This window comes from Euleptes europaea, chromosome 2, assembly GCF_029931775.1.
Source record: "Euleptes europaea isolate rEulEur1 chromosome 2, rEulEur1.hap1, whole genome shotgun sequence".
Taxonomy (NCBI): domain Eukaryota; kingdom Metazoa; phylum Chordata; class Lepidosauria; order Squamata; family Sphaerodactylidae; genus Euleptes; species Euleptes europaea.
The window spans coordinates 9,414,125-9,438,792 of NC_079313.1; the positions used below are offsets into that span (position 1 = coordinate 9,414,125).

Consider the following 24,668-nt stretch of genomic DNA (forward strand, 5'->3'; position numbering starts at 1 on the left):
GCATAATCCCCCCCCCACAGTTTTTCACAGCCAGTTCTAACACAAAGGAACAGCTTTGCGTTGGGCGGGTGTGGGGGGGCACACAACCTGCTGCCCTTCAAATCTCTCTTTGGAAAAAATCTGGGGGGGGGCAATCCTAAAGGTGAGCAGGATTTGGAGTTGGGCGGGGGGTGGTGGTGGTTGCAGATTATCTTTTTTAAAAATCGCACAATCCGGTCGACCAGGGCAAAGACGAAAGCAATTTCAGAGGATTCCTCTGCCTGTCGTATCATCTGGCGTCTCCTTTGGTTCCCCCGCAGTCAATTTCACCTGTGAGCAATTGAAATTGCGCTCCCAGTTTCCCTTCCGTGGTGCAGGGGAGAGGCTGCCTTTTGAATAACGGTTTTTAGGGGGGAGCAGGTGAGGCGCTGGGAGCCCCTCCTCAAAAGGCATCAACAGACCTGAACGCCTCCCCCCCCCCCCTTCGCCCCATATTCCTTCATCTGATGCGACTGGGGACCTTAAGTGAATCATAATGCAGGTCTTTGTGGGGAAGTGTCTGGGGCGTTTCAGTTTTGGGGAAATTAGGACTTGACAAGGGGGGGACCACGCGCACACACAAGAGGCGTATAATACCATGTGGGGGGGAGGAGAATTCTTCCCCCCCTCTACCTTTAAAGTTGTTGAGCAGTAGATTCAGGACCTACGAAAGAAAATGCAGCTTCATGTTATGCACAATTAAGAAGAAGAAGAGTTGGTTTTTATATGCCGACTTTCTCTACCACTTAAGGCAGAATCCCTTCTTGCTATGTGACCTGGGGCCACTTGCGCGCTCTCATCCTAACCTACTTCACAGGGTTGTTGTGAGGATAGAAGAGGGGAGAGGAGAACAATGTGAGCGGCAATGGGGGAGAAAGGCAGGGTATAAATAAATAAAATCGTTCCAACAACTCTGCAGGGTAGGCTGGCATGATTACACCCATGTTACAGAGATGAGAGAATGGAGGTTTCTCTAATGAGAGCCAGCGTGGTGTAGTGGATGAGAATGGTGGTTTGGAGTGGTGGAGTCTGATCTGGAGAACCAGGTTTGATTCCCCGCTCCTCCACATGAGCGGCGGACGCTAATCTGGTGAACTGGGTTGGTTTCCCCACTCCTACACACGAAGCCAGCTGGGTAACCTTGGGCTAGTCATACTCTCTCAGCCCCACCTACCTCACAGGGTGTTTGTTGTGGGGAGGGGAAGGTGATTGTAAGCCGATTGATTCTCCTTAAGTGGCAGAGAAAGCCGGCATATAAAAACCAACTCCTCCTCCTCCTCCTCCTTCTTCTGCCTCTCCTACTGAGCTCTTGAAAGAGGTGGGATTTGAACCAGGGACTTCCTAAATCATAGCTCAATTTTGCAGCTACTTCATCTCCCCCTCCAGTTTCAGTATGCCAAGAGGTACTTCTGAGCATGTGCTGAGTGCCTTCCCTCTCCAGTAAACTGCAGCCTTCCCACCACTCCTCTCGTATTAGAAAAGATAAGCAGAGGGATTGACATCCACGTAGAACTAAGGCCGCCCTGCCTTGGATAGCCTGATTGTGTTAGATCTCAGAAGCTAAGCAGGGTCGGCCCTGGTTAGTACTTGGATGGGAGACCACCGAGGGAGTCAGGGTTACTCTACAGAGCAGGCAATGGCAAACACCCTCTCAACGTCTCTTGTCTTGAAAACCCCACCAAGATTGATATAAGTCAGCCTTGATTTGATGGCACTTTCCCACCAGAATTTAGGCTCAGCAGTTCCCTTTCTTGCTTAAAAGAAGAAGAGTTGGTTTTTATATGCCGACTTTCTCTGCCACTTAAGGCAGAATCAAACCGGCTTACAATCACCTTCCCTTCCCCCTCCCCACAACAGGACACCCTGTGAGGTAGGTGGGGCTGAGAGAGCTGTGACTAGCCCAAGGTCATCCAGCAGGCTTCATGTGAGGGGTGGGGAACCCAACCCGGTTCACCAGATTAGCCCCCGCCGCTCATGTGGCGGAGCGGGGAATCAACCACCGCTCTTACCACTACACCACGCTGACATTTCTTTAACGTAGGTGTGATCCAGCCAGAGTTAGGCACAGAATCTAAAATGTTCAACACTGGCTGGAGCATGCGGTGAAAACGTAATTATATAAGAACTGAGTGGATGGATCAAGCCGAAGCTCAGCTTACTGGCAAGGCAGCTGAGGTCTTGCAAAGCAGCGAGCTTCGCAGGTTTAGCAAAGCTTATTTTTCATTAGCTGAAGATCAACCAAGAGGTGCATTTTGCTTTCCTTGGCCTCCTTTGCTTTGCTTGGTGCATTTTGCTTTCCTTGGTCTCCGTCTCCTTGGTGGAGACGGAGCAGCTTTCTGCCGTCACAAGGCCCGGCTCGGATTTTGTTTCCAGGGAGGGGAAAAAATTCACAACCATTATAACTTTTGGCGCTTATGACAGTTTCCTTGTGCTGTGAAAAATACCCTCATTCCAGAAGAGAGAGATTCTGAATCTCGAGGCCAGGGGGACGTCGTAGATCTCTCTCGGGCAGCCAGCGAAAGGTGAACGAACACGGCTGTCTGCGTCTTGGCAAGGCGAGGACTCCTCTGCTGCGTGGGGAATCAGTGCGTCAAGAGAGGATTGGGCCCACATCTGGGTTCGAGAGCGACGCTGCTGTGGGATTATTGTACGGCCAGCTGTTTACTCTCAGACGGGGCTAAAGTTGTCTCCTTAAATTTGAAGATCTGCTGCCAGCCCCCCCCCCCATACTAGAATGGTTAGAGGATTCTATGACCTTAGGCAGATGATGAGAGGGAGGGCACCTTGGCCATCTTCTGGACATGGAGTAGGGGTCACTGGGGGTGTGGGGTGGGGAGGTTGTTTGGAATTTCCTGCATAGTGCAGGGGGTTGGACTAGATGACCCTGGTGGCCCCTTCCAACTCTATGATTCTAGGAGGTAATTTGATCATGCCAGTTGGCAACTAGATGTTTGGGACTGACAGAAGTACATGCTACTTTGACATTCACTTGTGGAACTCACTGCTACAAGATATGGTGGCACCGGCAGCCGGTAACTTGCACGACTTTGTTAGAAATATGGGGCACGTTTATGAAAGAGGACAAGAGGTCCATCTGTGGTTTTGAGCAACGATAGGTTAACGAAACCTCCATGTGCAGAGGTAGTATATGTTTGAGCACCATTTCCATTGTGGTGTTGTGGTTAGATTGTTGGACTAGGATCTGGAAGACCTGGGTTCAAATCCCCCCTCTGCTATGGAAGCTTGGTCAGTCACTCTCTCAGCTTAACCTACCTCACAAGGTTGTTGTAAGGATATAGTGGAGGAGAGGAGAATGTAGTAAGCTGCTTTGGGTTTCCATTGGGGAGAAACACGGGGTATAAATGAAGCAAATAAATAAATTTTGGGGTGAAGTTGCCAGTACCGAGAGTGTTGGTTAACATCAATCCACCTACATGTTCAGATTGTATATCTGTGCATATTGTATTCGGGAGTCAAATGGGTGACGTGTCACACTCCTGTTGTATTTGTGGGCTCCCCCATTGCCATCTCTGGCTGACCACTGTGAGAATGGATGTTGGGCTAGACGCTAGAGGAACGTGTGGACTGGTCCAGGAGGTCTTGTGGTGGAACCTCCATGTTCAGAGGCAGTAAACCTGTAAGTACCAGCTGCTGGAGAGAAATGGGGGAAGACTGCTGCATTCCTGGCTTGCTTGTGGATTTCTAAGAAGCACCTTTTGGCAACCAGGTATAAGGTTGGATCAGGCCGGTGGCCCATATAATCCAGTTTCCTACAGTGGCCAGGTAAGATGTTTCCGGAGACCCGTGCTCAGGGGCACAGAACCCCCCCCCCCCCGCAGTTGCCTCCTTGGCAACTGGTATTCAAAGATGCACTGCATCTGACTATGGAGGTTCCGCGTAGCTAACAGCAAACGACAAAACCATCCTTTGCAGGTACATTTACACTCCTTTTTTTTAAAAAAACAACACACCTCCTAAGCCGGTAGCTGTTGGTGCTGTTTGTACTCCGCGAATTAATTACCTGTTATGTGAAGACTCGCTCCCTCGAATTCCTCTTTCTTGACACGGTGTGTAACTCCATAAATCTCAGCAGTGTCCTGCTAGACATTAGTCATTCTCTCTATTTGTCAGACAACCCCACACACACAAAAAAAAAACCCCACAATTTCTCCAGCTGGCTTTCTAAGGCAAGCGCCACCTCCTCCTTCTCTGTCAACAGTCGTTCTGGCTGGAGAAACATGCGCTGAGCATGAAAGGCCAGCCGCTGCGCTGAGGGAACGGCCGTTCCCTCGCTTTGAAACGGTCCCTCCTTTCTCCCCTCTCTTCATCCTTTTAGAAAGGATGAATTATTGAGAAGCCGAAACGGGGCTTGGTGAAGCCAAGGGGAAGATGTGGGACGGCTGATCCACCCCGCCCCTCTGGCTCTTTGGGTCCCAAAGATTCTGCCTTTGATGAGCATCCTCTACCCCGTCTTCATCTGCAAGGATATGCCCCGGCGAGCCAAATTCCCGACGGGCTCGTCCGCAGCAGGCTTAAAAGTTGCAGGCTGCGTACAAAAAGGATTTGGGTCGCCTCGCGAGTCGTGCGGAGATCTTTGCGAGCTTTCCGCAGAGCCTTATCAAAATTTCATGACCCCCCCGTGGGAGGATCTGGATCCCTCGGAGATCTTCGCGTCCTATTACTGGCTGCTCCAATTATCGGTGTGGTTAATGTAGGGAAGCAAAACTGCTTTTTTTTTGGGCAGAACCAGCTGACTGCACAGTGGGCGGGGTTGCCAACCCTCCAGGCAGGGCCTGGAGATCTCCCAGAATCATAACATCTCCAGACTTCGGAAATCAGTTCCCTTGGAGAAAATGGCTGCTTCGGGACTCTATGGCACTGTACCCCACTGAAGTATCCTCCCCACAAATCCTGCCCTTCACAGGCTCCACCCCTAAATCTCATAAGAACATAAGAAAGGCCCTGCTGGATCAGGCCAAGGTCCATCAAGTCCAGCAGTCTGTTCACACAGCGGCCAACCAGGGGCCTCTAGGAAGCCCACAAGCAAGATATCAATATTTATGAACTCAAGAAGTCACATCCTTTCCTTCCTTGTCCTAGAGATGGCTAGGGGCAAAAGAAAGCCAACTCTGCACATGGTCAAGGACGATCCTCGTAATTACTTGACATAAATATAATTTTTCTTTGCCTTCAACTCTTCTCCAAAACAGTCCTTTTTATTAGTAATAGAACCAATGATATAAGGTGTAGGTGGTGGTGGGGAAATCTGTGAGAGCCTTTGATGCCGATTGGCTGGGCTGCTGTGACTTCACGGGGGGGGGGAATGGCCATGGACATTCCAACGTGCTCAGGGAACATTTGCAAGCTAACCTCTGCGAGGGAGGGTATCTGTTTGGCTGGGGTTTCGACCTCCGAGGAGCCTCTGTGCTCAGAGGCAATCTGCCTTTAGATGCGAGAGTCAGGGAACAAACCTCATGCCTTCTTTGTGGGCTTCCCAGCGGCATCGGTTTGGGAAGAGGATTCTAGGCCAGGTGGACTTTTGTTTGGATCCCTGCAAGACTTTTTTGTTACATACAGGAAGTGGATCATCATTCTCTCTTGATCTGTCTTTCCCTTGCAATAGAGCTGACACTGTTGGGAGAATTGCAGTGTCTAGCATGCAAAGGGAAGAAGAGGAAGAGGAAGGAGAAGGAAGAGCTGACTTTCTCTGCCACTTAAGGGAGACTCAAACCAGCTTCCAATCCCCTTTTCTTCCCTTCCCCACCACAGACACCCTGTGAGGTAGGTGGGGCTGAGAGAGCTCTAAGAGAGTTGTGACTAGCCCAAGGTCACCCAGCTGGCTTCGTGTGGAGGAGTGGGGAAACCAACCCGGCTCACCAGATTAGCGTCTGCTGCTCATGTGGAGGAGCGGGGAATCGAACCCGGTTCTCCAGATCAGAGTCCGCCGCTCTTAACCACAACACCACGATGGCTCTCAGCAGGGGGTGGGCAAGTGATCAGCTAGTTCGGGCTGTAAGGCTAGAGACCTTCCCACCCTTTCCACACCTCTTGTCTGTCCTTAGACTGATATTCTTAGGTGTAATTTCCTGCTCCTTCTCGCAAGTCATTCTACCCTCTTTCTCCCTGCTTAGCTAGTTAGAGGCTCCATCTCTCAGCTTTCCCATCTAAAATGTAGTTCCCTCAATAAAGAGCAGCATTATCTTTCATCAGTGAGTCTGACACTTCTCTGCCTACTGAACACATCTTCCAGCAGACACCCTGGACAGGAGCAGAGCGTCGGAATTATTTTGGCTAACTCTGCAGGTGCTGTCCAGGCATTCGCGCCTCCCTCCTGCCTCTCGCCGAGAGACACGAACGACAGCGTGACTCAGTGGCACGGCTTTTATTTTATTTTTCCCTTCCCTCTGAAACCGTTTGGCGAAGGAGATGGCCGCAGTCCAGGCATCTTAAATCTCTTCCGGGAGCTGCTGGATGTCTCTCAGAGCGCAGAGGCTGTCCGTCCTGGTGGGGAATCCGGTCAGGAAGGCCCCAAGCGCCCAAATGGGTTCTCTCTTCGAACCTTAGGTCCCTGCCTTGGGACTCATAGAATCATAGAGTTGGAAGGGACCACCAGGGTCATCTAGTCCAACCCCCTGCACAATGCAGGAGATTTACAACTACCTTCCCCCCGCACCCCCAGTGACCCCCACTACATGCCTAGAAGATGACCAAGATGCCCTCCCTCTCATCATCAACTTAAGGTTATAGAATCAGCATTGCTGACAGATGGCCATCTAGCCTCTACTTAAAAACCTCCAGGGAAGGAGAGCTTACCACCTCTTGAGGAAGCCTGTTCCACTGAGGAACAGCTCTAACTGTTAGAAAATTATTCCTAGTGTCTAGATGGAAACTCTTTTGATTTAATTTCAACCCGTTGGTTCTGGTCCGACCTTCTTGGGCAACAGAAAACATCTCAGCGCCCTCCTCTATATGACAGCCCTTCAAGTACTTGAAAATGGTTATCATATCCCCTCCCAGTCTTCTCCTCTTCAGGCTAAACACACCCACCTCCTTCAGCCTTTCCTTATAGGACTTGGTCTCCAGACCCCTCACCATCTTTGTTGCCCTCCTCTGGACCCGTTCCAGCTCGTCTACATCTTTCTTAAATTGCCGTGCCCAAAATTGAACTCTAGGTGAGGTCTAACCAGAGCAGAGTAAAGCGATACCAGCACTTCGCGTGATCTGGACACTCAGTCTTCTTCCTCTCTTCATTTCTGCCCATTTCCCATTGTTCCCCCCCACCACCACCACTGCCACCCAGGCCCTTGGATCCGCCCAGTTCCAGAGCTCTGAGCCTCCTGCGGGGTCGCAAAAAGGATATTGCGGAGCGTGAGAAGGTGCAGAAAAGAGCAACCAAAAACTATCATAGGGCTGGAGCAACGGCCCTATGAGGAGCTGTCGATGCGGTATGGAGAGAGTGGACAGGGAGAAGCTTTTCTCCCTCTCCCATCATACTAGAACGCGGGGTCATCTGCTGAAGCTGGAGGGGGAGAGGATTCAAAACTGATAAAAGGAAGTATTTCTTCACACAATGCATGGTTACATTGTGGAACTCCCTGCCCCAGGATGTGGTGATGGCTGCCAACTTGGGAGGCTTTCAGAGGGGACATGTTCATGGAGGAGTATTCATGGCTACTAGTAAAAATGGATGCTAGTCATGATGCACACCCATTCTCTCCAGGATCAGAGGAGCAGGCCTATTATATTGGGTGCTGTGGAACACAGGCAGGATGGTGCTGCTGCAGTTGTCTTGCTTGTGGGCTTCCTAGAGGCCCCTGGTTGGCCCCTGTGTGAACAGACTGCTGGACTTGATGGGCCTTGGTCTGATCCAGCATGACTTTCCTTATGTTCTTATGGAGGATGGGGCTATCAATGGCTACTAACCAAAATGGATCCTAGTCATGATGCATACCTATTCTCTCCAGCATCAGAGGAGCATGTTTATTATATTAGGTGCTGTGGAACGCAGGCAGGATGGTGCTGCTGCTGCAGTCGTCTTGTTTGGGGGCTTCCTAGAGGTATCTGGTTAAATTTTGGAACTCCCTGGATGTGGTGATAGTTGCCAGCTTGGAGGTCTTTAAGAGGGGAGTGAACGTGTTCATGGAGGAGAGGGCTATCCATGGCTACTAGTCAAAAGGGATCCTAGTCATGATGCATCCCTATTCTCTCCAGGATCAGAGGAGCAGACCTGTTATATTAGATCCGTGTTGGCGAACCTATGGCACGCGTGCCGACTCTGGCACGCGTCGCCCTCTCTGCTGGCAGGCAGGCTCAGCTGGGCGGCGGGGCCCCGCCCCTGGACTCCCCGCTGCCAGCTTTGAACTGCTCTGCGCTGCCTGCAGGCAGCGCGGAGCAGTTCAAAGGCCCCACCCCCCTCCCTGCACTCTCCACCGCCCAGCCTTTCCCCTCCCCCCCCTCCCCGGCCAAAAACCCGTTTGCAGGGTGCACGAGGCGGCTGCCGCCCTCCAGCCCCCTTCTCCCTTTCCCTCCCCTCCTTCCCGGCCAAAAACCCCTTTGCAGAGCGCAGAGGCAGCTGCCGCCCTCCAGCCCCCTTCTCCCTCCCCCAGCCAAAACCCCTTTTGCAGGGCGCACAAGGTGGCTGCCGTCCTCCAGCCCCCTTCTCCCTTTCCCTCCCCCCCTCCCTGGCCAAAAAACCCTTTGAAGAGCGCACGAGGCGGTTGCAGCCTCGCGAGCCGGCCCTCCAGCTCCCTTCCCTTTCTCCCTCGGTGCCTTCCATGGGCAAAAACCCTTTTCCTGGGTCGCAAGGCAGCTGCCCTGCAGCCCCCTTTTCCCTCTCCCTTCAAAACCCCTTTCCTGGGCGCGCAAGGTGGCAGCGCGCCGGCCCAGAAGCCTCATTCTCCCCCCCCCCCCGCCAGAAGCCCCTTTCCTCAGCTTGCGAGGCTGCAGCTGCCTCTCATGCTGGCCCAGAAGCCCCCTTCCCCACCAAAAACCCCTTTCCTTGGCGCACGAGGTGGCTGCCGCCCTACTCACCAGCCCAGAAGCCCCCTTCCTTCCCTGGCCAGAAAGCTCTTCCTTCCTTTTTTCCTTTCCTTTTCCTCCCTCCGTCCCTCCCTGAAAACTTTCCTGATTCCAGCAAATGCCTGCTAGGTCTCTCCAGGACTTCCTCAAGAATGGAGAATACAGCCCTCCCACAACTGGTAGACTGCCTCTGAATGTGAAGGTACCACTATGGATGTCTGGTTCCCAGCTATATTAGGTCTAATGCAGTTTTTGTTCTAATGCAGTTTTTGTTCTAATGCAGTTTTTGCAGGCAGCATGGAGCAGTTCAAAGGCCCTGCCCCCTTCCCTGGACTCCTCGCTGCCCAGCAGGGAGTCCAGGGAAGTTGTTTTTTCTAAACTAAAACCTCAGTATTCAGGTTAAATTGCCGTGTTGGCACTTGGCAATAAATAAGTGGGTTTTGGGTTGCAGTTTGGGCAATCGGTCTCTAAAAGGTTCGCCATCACTGTATTAGGTGCTTTGGAACACAGGCAGGATAGATGCTGCTGTAGTCATCTTGCTTGGCTTCCTGGAGGCACCTGGTTGGCCGCTGGGTGAACAGACTGCTGGACTTGATGGGCCTTGTTCTGATCCAGCATGGCCTTTCTTATGTTCTTATGTCTCCTTCTCTCTGGCCCTTCTTTGTCACTGCTAGGATTGCCAACCTCCTGGTGGGGCCTGGAGACTTCCTGGAATTACAGCTTATCTTCAGGCTATAAAGACCAGTTCCCTTGGAGAAAATGGGCCCTTTGGAGGGGTGGGCTCTATGGCATAATACCCCACTGAGGGCCCTCCCCTCCCCCAAATCTGCCTTCCTCAGGCTTCACCCGCACGTCTCCAGGCTTTTCCCAACCCGGAGGAGCCTAGGGTTGCCAGCTCCGGGTTGGAAAATATCTGGAGATTTTAGGGGTGGAGCCTGGGGAGGGTGGGGTTTAGGGAGGGGAGGGACCTCAGCAGGGTATAATGCCTATGAGTCTACCCTCCAAAGCAGCCATTTTCTCCAGGGGGGATGATCTTGGTCAGCGGGAGCTCTCCAGGTGCCACCTGGAGGTTGGCAACTTGAAGTGGGCGCCATAGCCCGGAGAATCAGGGCTCAGTCCCCGAGAGACAGTCCGGGAAGCGAAATGCAGCATTTGGCCTGATTGGCTCTGCACCTCGTGCGGCATCCGAAATGGGTCTCCCGAGTGAGCGCAACAGTCTGCCAGATGTTTTCCTGCGCTGTCTTCCGAAAAGGGTTTTTGAGTCTCGCTGGCTTAGAGGGTAATTAGAGACAATTTGGGGAAATTGCTAAACTCCGGAGTTTAATTGATTTATCACCTCTTGCCCAAAAGACCTGGGAGGGATTTAAAGGCGGCGGCAGCTCTGTGCACAATGCAGGTCTGATCAGGATTCACCGTCACAGTCTGAGGAATTTCTCTTTTTGCTTATTAACCTTTTTTTTTTAATCGTCTGGCCTGAAGAAGAGTTCTGTTGAGCTGGAAAGCTTGTGCGCTCTTACATGCCATTGACTGGTCCTCATAAATAAGTAGATAAAATGAGATAAGATAAAAGCAACGTGAAAATACAATAATGAGAGCCAGCATGGTGTGGCGGTTGAGAGTGTCAGACTAGGATCTGGATCTCCACTCGGTCTGGAGGCCTGGGTTCGAGACCTTCTGCCCCCTCCGATTTCTCCACTCTTCTTACCCCTTAGACAAGCACTGCCTTCATTGGTCTGGACGCTTTCTTCCTTCTCCCGCCCCCTCCTTTGACCAAGCCTCTGTTGTGACCCCCTTAATTCTCACCTGGGGGGAGAGGAAGCTGGAGGTGCATGCAGCCGAGAGCAGACCCCAATCTCTCTTATCCTCCCCCCATCCAGATTCAGCTTGCAAACTCCGTGGGGCTCAAGCGGCATTTCCCCATTGAGGGTGAGTTTAGGGCCCAGAGCGGTAAGCTGCAGTGCTGCGGTCCAAACTCTACTCTCGACCTGAGTTCGATCCTGGCAGAACTCGGTTTCAGGTAAACGGCTCGAGGTTGACTCAGCCTGGTGAGCCAGCATGGTGTAGTGGTTACGAGCGGTGGTTTGGAGCGGTGGCCTCTAACCTGGAGAACCAGGTTTGATTCCCCACTCCTCCACATGAGCAGCGGAGGCTAATCTGGAGAACCGGGTTTGATTCCCCGCTCCTCCACATGAGCGACAGACTCTAATCTGGTGAGCCGGGTTCAACTCCCCACTACTCCGCATGAGCGGTGGAGGCTAATCTGGTGAACTGGATTTGTTTTCCCCACCCTTCCACATGAATCCAGCTGGATGACCCTGGGCTAGTCACAGCTCTCTTAGAGCTCTCTCGGTCCCACCTACCTCACAGGGTGTCTTGTGGGGAGGGGAAGGGAGGTGATTGTAAGCCGGTTTGTTTCTTCCTTCAGTGGTAGAGAAAGTCGGCATATAAAAAACCAACTCTTCTTCTCTCTTCCAACCTTCTGGGCTCGGTAAATTAAGTACCCAGGTTGCTGGGGGAAGGCACTGGCAAACCACCCCGTAAACAAAGTCTGCCTAGTAAATGTCGTGATGTGACGTCACCCCATGGGTCAATAATGACCCTCTGCTTGCACAGGGGAATACTATTACCTTTAATTTTTAGGGGGCAAAACAATGCTCTCTGAGTATTGTTGTTAATATTGCTGCTGCTACTGTTTTAAAAATATTAGAAAGCTTGAAAGTCTGGAAACCATTTATTTATTTATATATATGCCATTAAAGGTTTTGATTGATTGATTGATTGATTGATATTTATTTACATTATTTATGGCTAGGGTTGCCAGCTCCAGGTTGAGAAACAGCAGGAGATTTTGAGGGCGGAGTCTGAGAAGGGTGGGGTTGGGAGGGGAGGGACTTCAATGCCATAGAGTCCAATGGCCAAAGCGGCCCTTTTCTCCAGGTGAACTGGTCTCTATCGGCTGGGGATCAGTTGTAATAGCGGGAGATCTCCAGCTACCACCTGGAGGTTGTCGTACTAAATTAGGCGCGGCAAACTGTATCACAGATATCCCTGGTGGGAGGCTGCTTGTATGATGTACCACATATAGAAATGTAGTGGACATTGTAATATGGTAAGTTTGACTGTATTCATCTGTTGTCTGTATTTCAATTAGGTAAGGTTGATTCTGTACAGTGTATATTTTCTATCACATATCTAGGGAAGACACGAGAAAGCTGAAGAAGACTGAAGAATCGAAACGGCCATCTGGTCTGTTGACTTACGGGTCTCCCTGTGAGAAAAACACTGGGTCAAGCATCAAATAGTTTGTGTGGTGTAGTGGTTAAGAGCGGTGGTTTGGAGTGGTGGAGTCTGATCTGGAGAACTGGGTTTGACTCCCCCATTCCTCCACATGAGCAGCAGAGACTAATCTGGTGAACTGGATTTGTTTCCCCACTCCTACACACGAAGCCAACTGGGTGACCTTGGGCTAGACACAGCTTTCTCAGCCCCACCCACCTCACAGGGTGTCTGTTCCGGTTTGAGTCTCCCTTAAGTGGTAGAGAAAGTTGGCATATAAAACCAACTCTTCTTTCTTCTTCCTTCTTCCTCTTCTTCCTCCTTTCTCTTCTTTTTCTTGACTACAGTGATTGCTTTATCTTATCAGACTTACCTCATTTATTTTTGGAGATTATTACCAGGACTGGCTGCTGCGTCTCAGCTGTATTTTGTTCTGTTGAATTTATGTTTGCATGTAACCAACCTTGTGAAATATCGGTGTGTTGCTACACTTCAGATAAACAGTTGGGTGTTACTGCTTTTGCGAGAAGTTTGGGTAGCCCGTTTTTTGTGAGTCTGATTTCCAGCCACCACCTGGAGGTTGGCAACCCTGTTTATAGCCCGCCTTTCTCACAACGACTCAAGGCAGATTATGCAGAGTGAGTCAGTACTGTCGATAAAATGGGACATTCAATAACCAATGCATTAGGATTTTAGAAATCTGGAACCACCACAAAGGACTGAAGCGTAGTGTGGTTATTCCCAGGTCACATTATGCGGAACAAAAATTACATAATCCAATTCTACTTACACTAAGCTAAGGACAGCAGCATAGACCACAGCTGCTAATCATTTATCCAAGCAAGTTTATAAAGCCATTTTGCACAGTGCAACCCTATTACCCGTGCTGAAAAGCCCCCTTGAATAATTCAGTTTTGCTTAGCTTGCGGGAAGCCAGGAGAGTTGGAGAGTAGTTAAATTGTGGAACTCCCTGCCCCGGGAAGTGGTGATGGCTGCCAACTTGGAAAGCTTTAAGAGGGGAGAGGTTATGTTCATGGAGGAGAGGGCCATCCAAGGCTACTAGTCAAAATGGCTACTAGTCATGATGCAGACCTATTCTCTCCAGGATCAGAGGAGCGTGCCTGTGATATCAGGTGATGTGGAAGACAGGCAGGACAATGCTGCTGCAGCCGTCTTGTTTGTGGGCTTCCTAGAGGCACCGGGTTGGCTGCTGTGTGAACAGACTGCTGGACTTGATGGGCTGGGCTTTTCTTTTGTTCTTATGTCCTTACATTCCCGATTTCCTCGGGCAGACCATTCCTCAAGGCGGGGGCCACCACGGAGAAAGCACATGGACGGGCAGCTCTTGCATATGCCCATATGCAGGCTGGCTCCTGCTGAAGCCCTTGCTAACACGGGAGAAGTTGTCATGGCAGACCAGAGGGGGAGAGGCGGTCCTGCATAAATCGAGGGGGCTTTTTCCCCCCGTTAATGTTTGTAATGCCTCCAAGACAGGGATGCAAATGTCGTTGATGTGATTGGCTTCGGTGACTTTAAAAGTCTTCCTTAGGGTTGCCAGTTTTGGGTTAGAACATTACTGGAGATCTGAGGGTGGAGCCTTCCTCGGAAGAGGAAGAAGAAGAGGAGTTGGTTTTTATATGCCGACTTTCTCTACCACTGAAGGAAGAATCAAACCGGCTTACAATCGCCTTCCCTTCCCCTCCCCACAACATACACCCTGTGAGGTAGGTGGGGCTGAGAGAGCTGTGACTAGCCCAAGGTCACCCAGCTGGCTTCATTTGTAGGAGTGGGGAAACCAATCCAGTTCACCAGATTAGCGTCTGCTGTTCATGTGGAGAAGTGGGGAATCGAGCCTGGTTCTCCAGATCAGAGTCCACCTCTCCTAACCACCGCTCTTAACCACTACACCTCAATGGCTTACTTGCTAAGGAGGTCTTCCACTTTGCCACAGGCCTCTGCTGCCCTCTGCTGGACAGCAAACTTCTGTTCTGGAGAATACCACCTTAGAGACCGACACAATTTCCCAGGGTATCAGCTCTTGTGAGTCAAAGCTAATATTGTCTGATACCTTGGTTATATCTTTGACTCACGGAAGCTGATACCCTGGGAAATTGTGTCTGTCTCTACGGTGCTCCTGGACTCGAACTTTGTTCTGCTTCTACAGACTTAACACGGCTTTTTTGGTTTCTTTTTGTTGTCAAGTGGCAGCCGACTGATGGAGACCCTGTAGGGTTTTCAAGGCAAGCGGTGTTCAGAGGTGGTTTGCCATTGCCTGCCTCTGCATAGCAGAGGTCTAGAGACCAAGCCCTGTGAGGAAAGGTTGAAGGAGCTGGGTATGTTCAGCCTGGAGAGGAGAAGATTGAGAGGGGATATGATAACCGTCTTCAAGTACTTGAAGGGCCGTCATATAAAGGATGGTGCCTAGTTGTTTTCTGCTGCCCCAGAAGGTCGGACCAGAACCAATGGCTTGAAATTAAATCAAAAGAGTTTCCAGCTAGACATTAGGAACTGTTAGAGCATTTCCTCAGTGGAAAAGGCTTCCTCGGGAGGTGGTGGGCTCTCCTTCCCTGAACACATGAAGCTGACTTATACTGAATCAGACCCTTGGTCCATCAAAGTCAGTATTGTCTACTCAGACGAGCAGTGGCTCTCCAGGGTCTCGGGCAGGGGTCTTTCACATCACCTACCTGCCTGGTCCCTTTAACTGGAGATGCTGGGGATTGAACCTGGGACCTTCTGCATTTCAAACAGATGCTCTACCACTGAGTTACAGCCCCTCCCCTTGAGGTTTTGAAGCAGAGGTTAGACGGCCATCTGTCAGCAATGCTGATTCTATGACCTTAGGCAGATCAGGAGAAGTAGGGCATCTTGGCAGTTTTCTGGGCATGGAGTAGGGATCACTGGGGGTGTGGGGGTAGTTGTGAGTTTCCTGCATTGTGCAGGGAGTTGGACTAGATGACCCTGGCGGTCCCTTCCAACTCTATGACTCCATGATTCTAACCCAGGGGCATAACTTTCAAATCACTGCCCTCTTCAGCGGGGCACCCTCTGTTGTGTGGGCAGGCATCGGGCGGGGAGCCAAGCCCGGCCTGACCTCGGTTTCCTTTTCTCCTTCTCCCTGCCCCAGAATCCCTTCCACTTGCTCCTGGACAAGAGCGCCGACTTCGAAACTCTCCTGGACCTGCTGGCTGACATCTTCCGCTCCAACCGCTGGCGCGAGGTCACCCTGATCCTCTGCCAGGCCTGGGACGCCGTGGGCTTCCTGGACCTCTGGGCCGGGCGCGGCGACCTTGAGCGGACGGCCGTGGTTGACCTGAGCTCCCTTGACGAGCCGGAGGCGGCGCGCCACCTCCGCCGGCACCTGGAAGAGTTCCGGGAGCTGCCCGGGCCGGCCGTGCTGCTCGGCTGCGACCCCCGGGCCTCTCGCCTGGTCTTCCGGACAGCCAAGGAGCTGGGGGTGATGCAGGAGTTCCAATGGGTGCTGGGCCTGCCCCAGAACGTGGACGAGCTGCAGACCGAGGGTCTGCCCCAGGGGCTGCTGGCCTACGGGGAGGCAGACCAGCCCTCCCTGGAGCAGTTTGTCCAGGACGCGGTGGAGCTGGTGGCCCGGGCCGTGTCCCAAGCCGTCTACGTCCGGCCCGAGCTGGTCCTCATCCAGAGCATGGTGAACTGCAACGACAGACCCGTGGCCAGCGTCGAATCTTCTGGGCACTTCCTTTCCCAGTAAGTACAGCGAGTCAGTGTCCTGTGGGTGGGCGCTTCCCGTTTGAAAGCAGCGAGCCCAGAATGGTAACTCAGTCAGAGGAACGCTGGGCAGCCTCCTCAAGGGGGGGGGGAGATTGTTCCACTGCAACGGGCGGTGGGGGGGGATAGGGCTAACTCAGTGGTTCCCAGAGCGGGCCGTACCACCCCCTGGGGGAAGGTGGGATTACCTAGGGGGGCACTAAGAGGCAAGGGGGAAGCAGGGGGGCTCTAGAGGTGGGCCCCTTCAACTGTGTTGTTCACTCATTTCCAATAGATCGAGCTATGGCACCATGCTGGCAAATTTGGTGGAAACTATCAGAATTTTTTTTCCAGACTTTGAAGAGCTGCTACCACTGGATCATCAGTTTTGTTGAATAAATTTCAACTACAAAGTTTTAATTAGATTTTGAAATGTTTACTGTTATCTTCTTTAGTGAGTCATGCAAATCCCTATTTTGAATAATGCTTTCTATAGGGTAGGGTAGATGAGCCCCGTGGCGCAGAGCGGTAAGCTGCAATACTGGACTCCAAGCTCTGCTCATGACCTGAGTTCGATCCCGACGGAAGTCGGTTTCAGGTAGCCGGCTCAAGGTTGATTCAGCCTTCCATCCTTCCGAGGTTGGTAAAATGAGGACCCAGCTTGCTGGGGGTAAAGGGAAGATGACTGGGGAAGGCAATGGCAAAATCACCCCCCAAACAAAAGTCTGCCTAGTAAACGTCCGGATGTGACGTCACCCTATGGGTCAGGAATGACCTGGTGCTTGTACAGGGGGCTACCATGGGTAGGGGGTTCTGGGGTTGAGTTTGTGGAATCAAGGGGGCGGTGGCCCAAAATGTTTGAGAACCATTGGATTGGTACCTGATGCTGAGAGACAGTAGCATTTAGCTGCCCCTCGGGAGGCTGATAGGGAGAAGACGGGCCCAGAACAGTGACTCTCACAGAGTGGCAACAGGCAGCCGCCTCTGATTTTTTTATTTGCTCTGTATCTGCATCAGGTGCTATTGGCTCAATCAGCCACTCCCGATACAAAGAAGACAGCAATGTCGCACGTCCTTCGAGCGAGCAGGTGGTTGCGGGATCCTCCAGAGCAGGGACTCTGACAGAGGATAAGCAGAAGCTTCTGCTGTGGGGGAATCTGTCGGGGTCTCACTTAGCTGTGAACATATTAATGTAATTAACTTCTTGCGTTGTGTGAGTACCCCCGCCGCGCACCGCTTAAAGCACAGTCGCATTCCCCTCCTCGCGTTTCCTGCACGCTCGCTGAGATTTGCCGCGAGGACTGGAAGGGACTCCTTTGCAAGAGGTCATTAAACTCTGGCGCAAATCAGGATTACCGTAAGTGCACGTGGCTGGAAATGAGAGCAGGTCTCCTGAGCCGGAAGAACAGCACGGGGCAGTGTTTAAACCCCCGTCTTTAATTGTTTCAGGATTAACTATACGGGCGCCGCTAATAAATGCGCACAGTCTCCCCTTCTCTGCCTCGACGTGTCTGCGTCTCGATCCGTTTAGGTCAGCAGTTTCCCAAACTTTTTGGCACGGTAACCCGCAAGGTCCAAATTTAGTTGGTGTGGTGACCCATCCAGGGCTGGCCTGAGGCTTTTTGGTGCCCTAGGCAAACCATTTATTCATTTCCTCTTTGATTTCTACCCTGCCCTCCATCCCCGGCCAAGCCTCTCACAACATCATATACTACATCCTATACAATCCAATATTAACACGACAAAAGCATAAAATATACTACCTAAGACCATTAAAATCATCTCAAAATAAATCAGTTTCATAAAACTAATGGCACATCATTAGAGTCCAGGGCTGCCAGCGTGTTGTAGTGGTTAAGAGCGGAGGTTTGGAGCGGAGGACTCAGATCTGGAGAACCGGGTTTGATTCCCCACTTTTCCACTTGAGCGGCGGACGCTAATCTGGGGAACTGGATTCGTTGCCAGCTGGGTGACCTTGGGGCTAGTCACAGCTCTCTTAGAGCTCTCTCAGTCTCACCTACCTCACAGGGTGTCTGTTGTGGGGAGGGGAAGGGAAGGCGATTGTAAGCCAGTTTGATTCTTCCTTAAGTGGCAGAGAAAGTCGGCATATAAAAACCAGCTCCTCCTCTTCTTCTTCTCCTTCTTCTTCTCCTCTTTCTCCTCCTCCTCACCACACCCGGCAACATGACACCCATCTAGTTTAGCATTCCATATTCTACAGTGGCTAACCAGATGTTTTTGAGAAACCGACAAACATCGCACAAAGGGCGCAATGCGAACCACAAGCAAGCAGCATTCTGACATATGCAGCCTTTTCATATGAAGGTTACATTCTCGCTTTGGAGCAAAGTCCCATTATCCATTCCTCCCTCTAATTCTCTGTAAGATTCTAAGAAACTCACTCCGGTAATCATCAGGACACGTTTTACACAGAAACATAGAGCTGGAAGGGATCTTAAGGGTCATCTAGTCCAATCCCCTGCACAACGCAGGGAATTCACAACCACCTCCCACCCTACTCCCCCAGTGACCCCTGCTCCATACCTGGAGGAAGGCAGAAAGCCTCCGGGATCGCTCCAGGATCTCTGGGCATTCTGGCCTGAGATCAATATGATCTCCAGGATCAGAGGACCATGCCTATTCTGTGAGGGGCTGTGGAACACAGGCAGGATGGTGCTGCTGCAGTCGTCTTGTTTGTGGGGCTTCCTGGAGGCACCTGGTTGGCCACTGTGTGAACAGACTGCTGGACTTGATGGGCCTCGGTCTGATCCAGCAGGGCCTTTCTTATGTTCTTATGTCTTGCTTGTGGGCTTCCTGGAGGCTCCTGGTTGGCTGCTGTGTGAACAGACTGCTGGGCTTGATGGGCCTTGGTCTGATCTAGCAGGGCTTTTCTTAGGTTCTTCCCTCTCCTGTGACATCTCCAGTAATAAATAAGAAGCCTTGCTAGGCAAAAGTCCTGCCTGGCCCCGCACACTTCCTAAAAACACTTGGAGGACACCACATTTGGGACCCCTGCGTGCTGTAAGCGAACGACACAACTGCGGGCGTCTGGCTGGTCGGGAGTTCCCCAGCCTGTTTCCCTTTCTCTGCTTCTAGGTTCCTGGCCAACACGTCCTTCCGGGGCCAGACTGGCCGAGTCTTCGTCCGCAACACCTCTCACGTCCACACAGAGCGCCACTACAAGATCTGGAGCCTTCTGCGGGACTCGGTGGGCCAGCCCACGTGGGTGACGGTGGGCAGCTGGCAGGGGGGCGAGATGGAGACCGAGGAGGGCACGTGGCAGCAGCAGCTGCAGCGCAAGCACCAGGCCGAAAGCGGCGGGTTCTCCCGCATGAAGCTGCGGGTGGTGACCCTGGTGGAGCACCCGTTCGTCTTCACCCGGGAGGTAAACGGGCTCTGCTCCTTCACCTGGGTGGTGGTGGGGGTAGGGTTGGCAGGTCCCTCTTCTGCACCGGCAGGAGGTTTCAGGGGCGGACCCTGAGGAAGGCGGGGTTTGGGGAGGGGAGGGACTTCAACCCCATAGAGTCCAATTGCCAAAGTGGCCATTTTCTCCAGGGGAACTGATCTCTATCGGCTGGAGATCGGTTGTAATAGCGGGAGTTCTCCAGCTTGTACCTGGAGGTTGGCAAACTTTCTGGGAGCATATTGCAGCTGCTGAGCCCCCATTATAGGGGGCTGCACTGGAATGCCGCCTGCTGGGTAGGGTCGCCAGGTTGCTTGGATTGGTGGGCAATTGCCCTGCGATTCAACTGCTGGCTCGGACCTGGCACAGAGAGAACTGTGAGTAGCCCAAGGTCACCTAGCAGGCTTCATGTGGAGGAACGGGGAAACCAACCTGGTTCACCAGATTAACTCCACTGCTCATGTGGAGGAGTGGGGGAATCGAACCTGGTTCTCCAGATGAGAGTCCACAGCTCCAAACCACTGCTCTTAACCACTACACCATCACCTTCTGAGAAAGCCTGTTCCACTGCTCCTTTCCATTTAAATTTTATATGGAGTTATATAACCATCTTCAAGTACCTGAAGGGCTATCATATAGGAGATGGTGCCAAGTTGTTTTATGTTGCCCCAGAAGGTCGGACCAGAACCAACAGGTTTAAATTAAATCAGAAGAGTTTCCATCTAGACCAGGGGTGTCAGACAGGTGGCCCGGGGGCTGGATTCGGCTGCTCTCCGGCCCTAGCCAAGGCCTATGCCCCCTGCACTGCTGCCCTTTACCAGATGCGGCCAGCCCCCCGCAGGGGCCAGGCGAGCCCCCCCGCCGCTCTTGACCCTTTTCAGGAGCAGCCGCCCTCTCCGCCACCCCCGCAGCCTCCCTCGTTCCTTCCCGGGCGCAGCCACCCCTCCCCGCTGCTCTCGTCCCTTCCTCAGCCACGCTCTCGTCCCGGCTCAGCCAGGCCCCCCCCCCGCTCTCCCTGCCGCCCTGTACATTATGTCAGGAATCCCTTCAAACCTTGTAAGATAGGCCAGCCCTTTCTTGTAGTTATTTGGTGAGCTGAGTGGTGTGAAGAAGCAGAGATTTGAATCAGAGACTGGTTATGTCCTTCACCCCTAGCAAGTAAATTGATGAAGGGCTTCCCTTTGAATATCTTCTGCGACTCTTCTCTCCCTCTGTGGTCTCGGCAGGTAGATGAAGAAGGGAACTGCCCGGCCGGGGAGCTGTGTCTGGACCCCCGCACCAACGATTCAGCGGTGCTGGACGCCCTCTTTGAGGAGCTGAACTCTGAGAATGGGTCCGTGCCCATTGAGTACAAGAAATGCTGCTACGGGTACTGCATCGACCTTCTCGAGAAGCTGGCGGAGGATTTGCCCTTCGATTTCGACCTCTACATTGTGGGGGATGGGAAGTACGGGGCGTGGAAGAACGGCCGCTGGACCGGGCTGGTGGGGGACCTCCTGAGCGGCACGGCCCACATGGCAGTGACCTCCTTCAGCATCAACTCAGCCCGCAGCCAGGTGATCGACTTCACCAGCCCCTTCTTCTCCACCAGCCTGGGCATCCTGGTGAGGATCCGGGACACAGCCTCCCCCATCGGGGCCTTCATGTGGCCCCTCCACTGGACCATGTGGGTGGGCATCTTTGTGGCGCTCCACTTGACCGCTCTCTTCCTCACCCTCTACGAGTGGAAGAGCCCCTACGGGATGACCCCGCACGGCCGTAACCGCATGAAGATCTTCTCCTACTCCTCGGCCCTCAACCTGTGCTACGCCATCCTCTTTGGGCGCACCGTCTCCAGCAAGACCCCCAAGTGCTGGACGGGCCGCTTCCTCATGAACCTCTGGGCGATCTTCTGCCTCCTGGTCCTCTCAAGTTACACGGCTAACCTGGCCGCGGTCATGGTGGGGGAGAAGACGTTTGAGGAGCTCTCGGGGATTCACGACCCCAAGGTCAGAACGATAGAATTTCTGTGGTAACAGACCCCTTTCACCTCAGCCTCTCATTCTCCCTCCATCTTTCCTTCTAGAACTTTCTCTGTCCTTCCTTGCCACTCTGTCCCTCCTTGCCCCTTTCTTAGCTCTCTTCATGTCATTGGGCTGCCTGTCCTCTTAGTTTCTCGCATGGAGTCTCTGCTCCTCCCTGTTCATCATCCTTTCTGGCCATCAGAACAAAACCGTGTAACCCTCATCTAAACCACTCGCATTTCTCTTATGGGTCCCACAATACCTGTTGACGTTCCATTGCTTAAAGTTTCCCTTTCAGCAGCTACTTTCTTTGGGGACATCCCAAGAGCTTGGACAGTGGTTGGGGGAGGCTGTGGTCCTTCCATCCCCATTTTCCCCCAGCCATCGCCCCCGTCTGTCCCCATTGATGTGAATAAGAGTTGGTTTTAATACCCTGATTTTTTTCTACCTTTAAGGAGTCTCAAACTGGCTTACATTCTCCTTCTCTTCCTCTCCCCACAACAGACTCCTTGTGAAGTAAATGGGACCGAGAGAGTTCAGAGAGAACTGTGACTAGCCCAAGGTTACCCAGCAGGCTTCACGTGGAGGAGCGGGGAATCGAACCCGGTTCTCCAGATTAGAGTCTGCCGCTAATGTGGAGGAGTGGGGTATCGAACCCGGTTCTCCAGATTAGAGTCCGCTGCTGAGGTGGAGGAGCAGGGAATTGAACCCGGTTCTCCAGATTAGAGTCCATTGCTCGGGCGGAGGAGTGGGGGAGCAAACCCGGTTCTCCAGATTAGAGTTCATCGCTCAGGTGGAGGAGTGGGGAATCAAACCCGGTTCCCCAGATTAGAGTCCACCGCTCCTAACTACTACACCACACTGGCTCTCTCACCATTTTGTGTTCTCCATCCTGTTCACTCTCATATAACTGTAAGCGTTAAAAGTGTTTTCAGTGTAAGAAAAAATACTTCCTGAAAAGATAAATATTGTCGTTCTTCTTTGCAGCTGCATCATCCGTCCCAAGGTTTCCGTTTTGGCACAGTCTGGGAGAGCAGCGCAGAGGAATACATCAAGAAGAGTTTTCCAGACATGCACGAATACATGAGACGGCACAGCGTCCCCACCACACCTGCCGGGATAACCATGCTCAAGTAAGTTTGGTTTAGCGGGGGCGGGGGTGATAAGGAGAAGACAGTTGTATCGTTTTCAGCCCGGTGAGATCCACGTTGACTTATAAAGACAAGAGTTAATGTTTTCAAGCAGTGAGATCAGTCCTGGGATTTAAAGACAGGTAATTTTTTTTATTTACATTATTTGTAGGTACGGAGGTGGCCCCGCAAATAACAGGGCCGAGACCACAAAAGGCTTTCTATGTGACATCCAGTACCTGACAATGAGCCTGGTAATGGATAGGCAGACGATGGAGCATCTGCAGAATGCGAGTATTATGCATGCTCCATCTGGCTCTCGATAATAGCCGAGCCGCAGCTATCCTGCTCCAGTTGGAGGATTCAAGCAGTGAAGTCTTATTTCATTTTTTTGGTTTTATTTTACATTACTTACAGCCTACTTTTGTCACCGAGTCTCGGTGCAGATTATACAATGTAAATCAGCGCAGCGATAGGATTAGACATCTCACAAGCAGTGTGGCAGGGCTAAGGTTGCAGAAATTTGAAACAAAGCTGTCGTCTGAATAAAGAATAATTATTAAACATGACGTGTTAAAACAATGCAGAAGGTGGTATTTACGTCAGTAGATACGCCGTGCATTTCACTGGAGCAGTGCATTTCCATAGAATAGAAACATAGAATCATAGAGTTGGAATTGACCACCAGGGTCATCCAGTCCAACCCCCGGCACAATGCAGGAAACTACCTCCCCCCCCCACCCCCAGTGACCCATACTCCATGCCCAGAAGATGGCCAAGATGCCCTCCCTCTCGTGAACTGCCTAAGGTCATAGAATCAGCATTGCTGACAGATGGCCATCTAGCCTCTGCTTAAAACCCTCCAGGGAAGAAGCACTTACCACCTCCCGAGGAAGCCTGTTCCACTGAGGAACCGCTCTAACTGTCAGGAAGTTCTTCCTAATGTCTAGATGGAAACTCTGTTGATTTAATTTCAACCCGTTGGTTCTGGTCCGACCTTCTGGGGCAACAGAAAACAACTCGGCACCCTTCTCTATATGACAGCCCTTCAAGTACTTGAAGATGGTTATCATATCCCCTCTCAGTCTTCTCCTCTTCAGGCTAAACATACCCAGCTCCTTCAACCTTTCCTCATAGGACTTGGTCTCCAGACCCCTGACCATCTCTGTTGCCCTCCTCTGGACACGTTCCAGCTTGTCTACATCCTTCTTAAATTGCGGTGCCCAAAACTGAACACAGTACTCTAGGTGAGGTCTAACCAGAGCAGAGTAAAGAGATACCAGCACTTCGCGTGATCTGGACACTATACTTCTCTTGATGCAGCTCAATATTGCATTTGCCATTTTCTTGGAGCTCTGTTTCCTGGACAAAAATGCCGTCCTGAACAATTGTTTTACATAGTTTGTGAAATACCAAGAGTCTTCCTGACCTCCTTGGGCAGGCCGTTCCGTAGGGTGTGGGCCACTGTGGAGAAGCCATGCAATATGGGCAGTTGTTGATCTTGCTCATTTGCAACGTAGCCCCTCAGAAGGCCCTGCTCAGACGAGCAGAAGTGTCATGGCAGAACTTGCCATGACGCTGGAGCGTGTCCAGAGGAGAGTGACCAGAATGGTCAAAGGTTTGGAATCTATGAGGAGAGACTTAAGGAGCTGGGTTTGTTTAGTCTGGAGAAGAGAAGGTTAAGGGGTGACATGATAGCCACGTTTAAATATCTGAAGGGATGTCATGTTGATGAGGGAACTAGCTTGTTCTCTGTTGCTTCGGAGACTAGGACACAGAGTAATGGATTTAGACTAATAGAAAAGCGATGCCACCTAAACATTAGGAAGAACTCTCTGACGGTGAGGGCTGTTCGACAATGGAATGTGCTGCCTCGGAGGGTGGTGGAGTCCCCGTCTTTGGAGGTCTTTAAGCAGAGGTTGGATGGCCATCTGTTGGGAGCGCTTTGATTGTGGGATCCTGCATGGCGGAGGGTTGGACTGGATGGCCCTTGTGGTCTCTTCCAACCTTGAGTGATTTGTGGTCTTGAAATCTAAAGGCAGGTGGTGCTTTCAGAGCAGTGAAGTCAGTCTTGAAATGTAAAGATAGATGTTTGTT

At 51.9% G+C, this 24,668-nt stretch overlaps 1 protein-coding gene across 1 annotated transcript in view; it reads left to right on the forward strand.

The window, feature by feature from the left end:
• The window catches only part of GRIN3B (glutamate ionotropic receptor NMDA type subunit 3B), a 43,473-nt gene that overhangs the window by 4,724 nt on the left and 14,081 nt on the right, over window positions 1-24,668 (forward strand). The window contains 6 exon segments of the mRNA XM_056867742.1: window positions 4,458-4,718; window positions 10,914-11,053; window positions 15,376-16,035; window positions 19,132-19,420; window positions 20,665-21,426; window positions 22,429-22,574. Coding sequence (XP_056723720.1) covers window positions 4,458-4,718; window positions 10,914-11,053; window positions 15,376-16,035; window positions 19,132-19,420; window positions 20,665-21,426; window positions 22,429-22,574 — 2,258 coding nt within the window.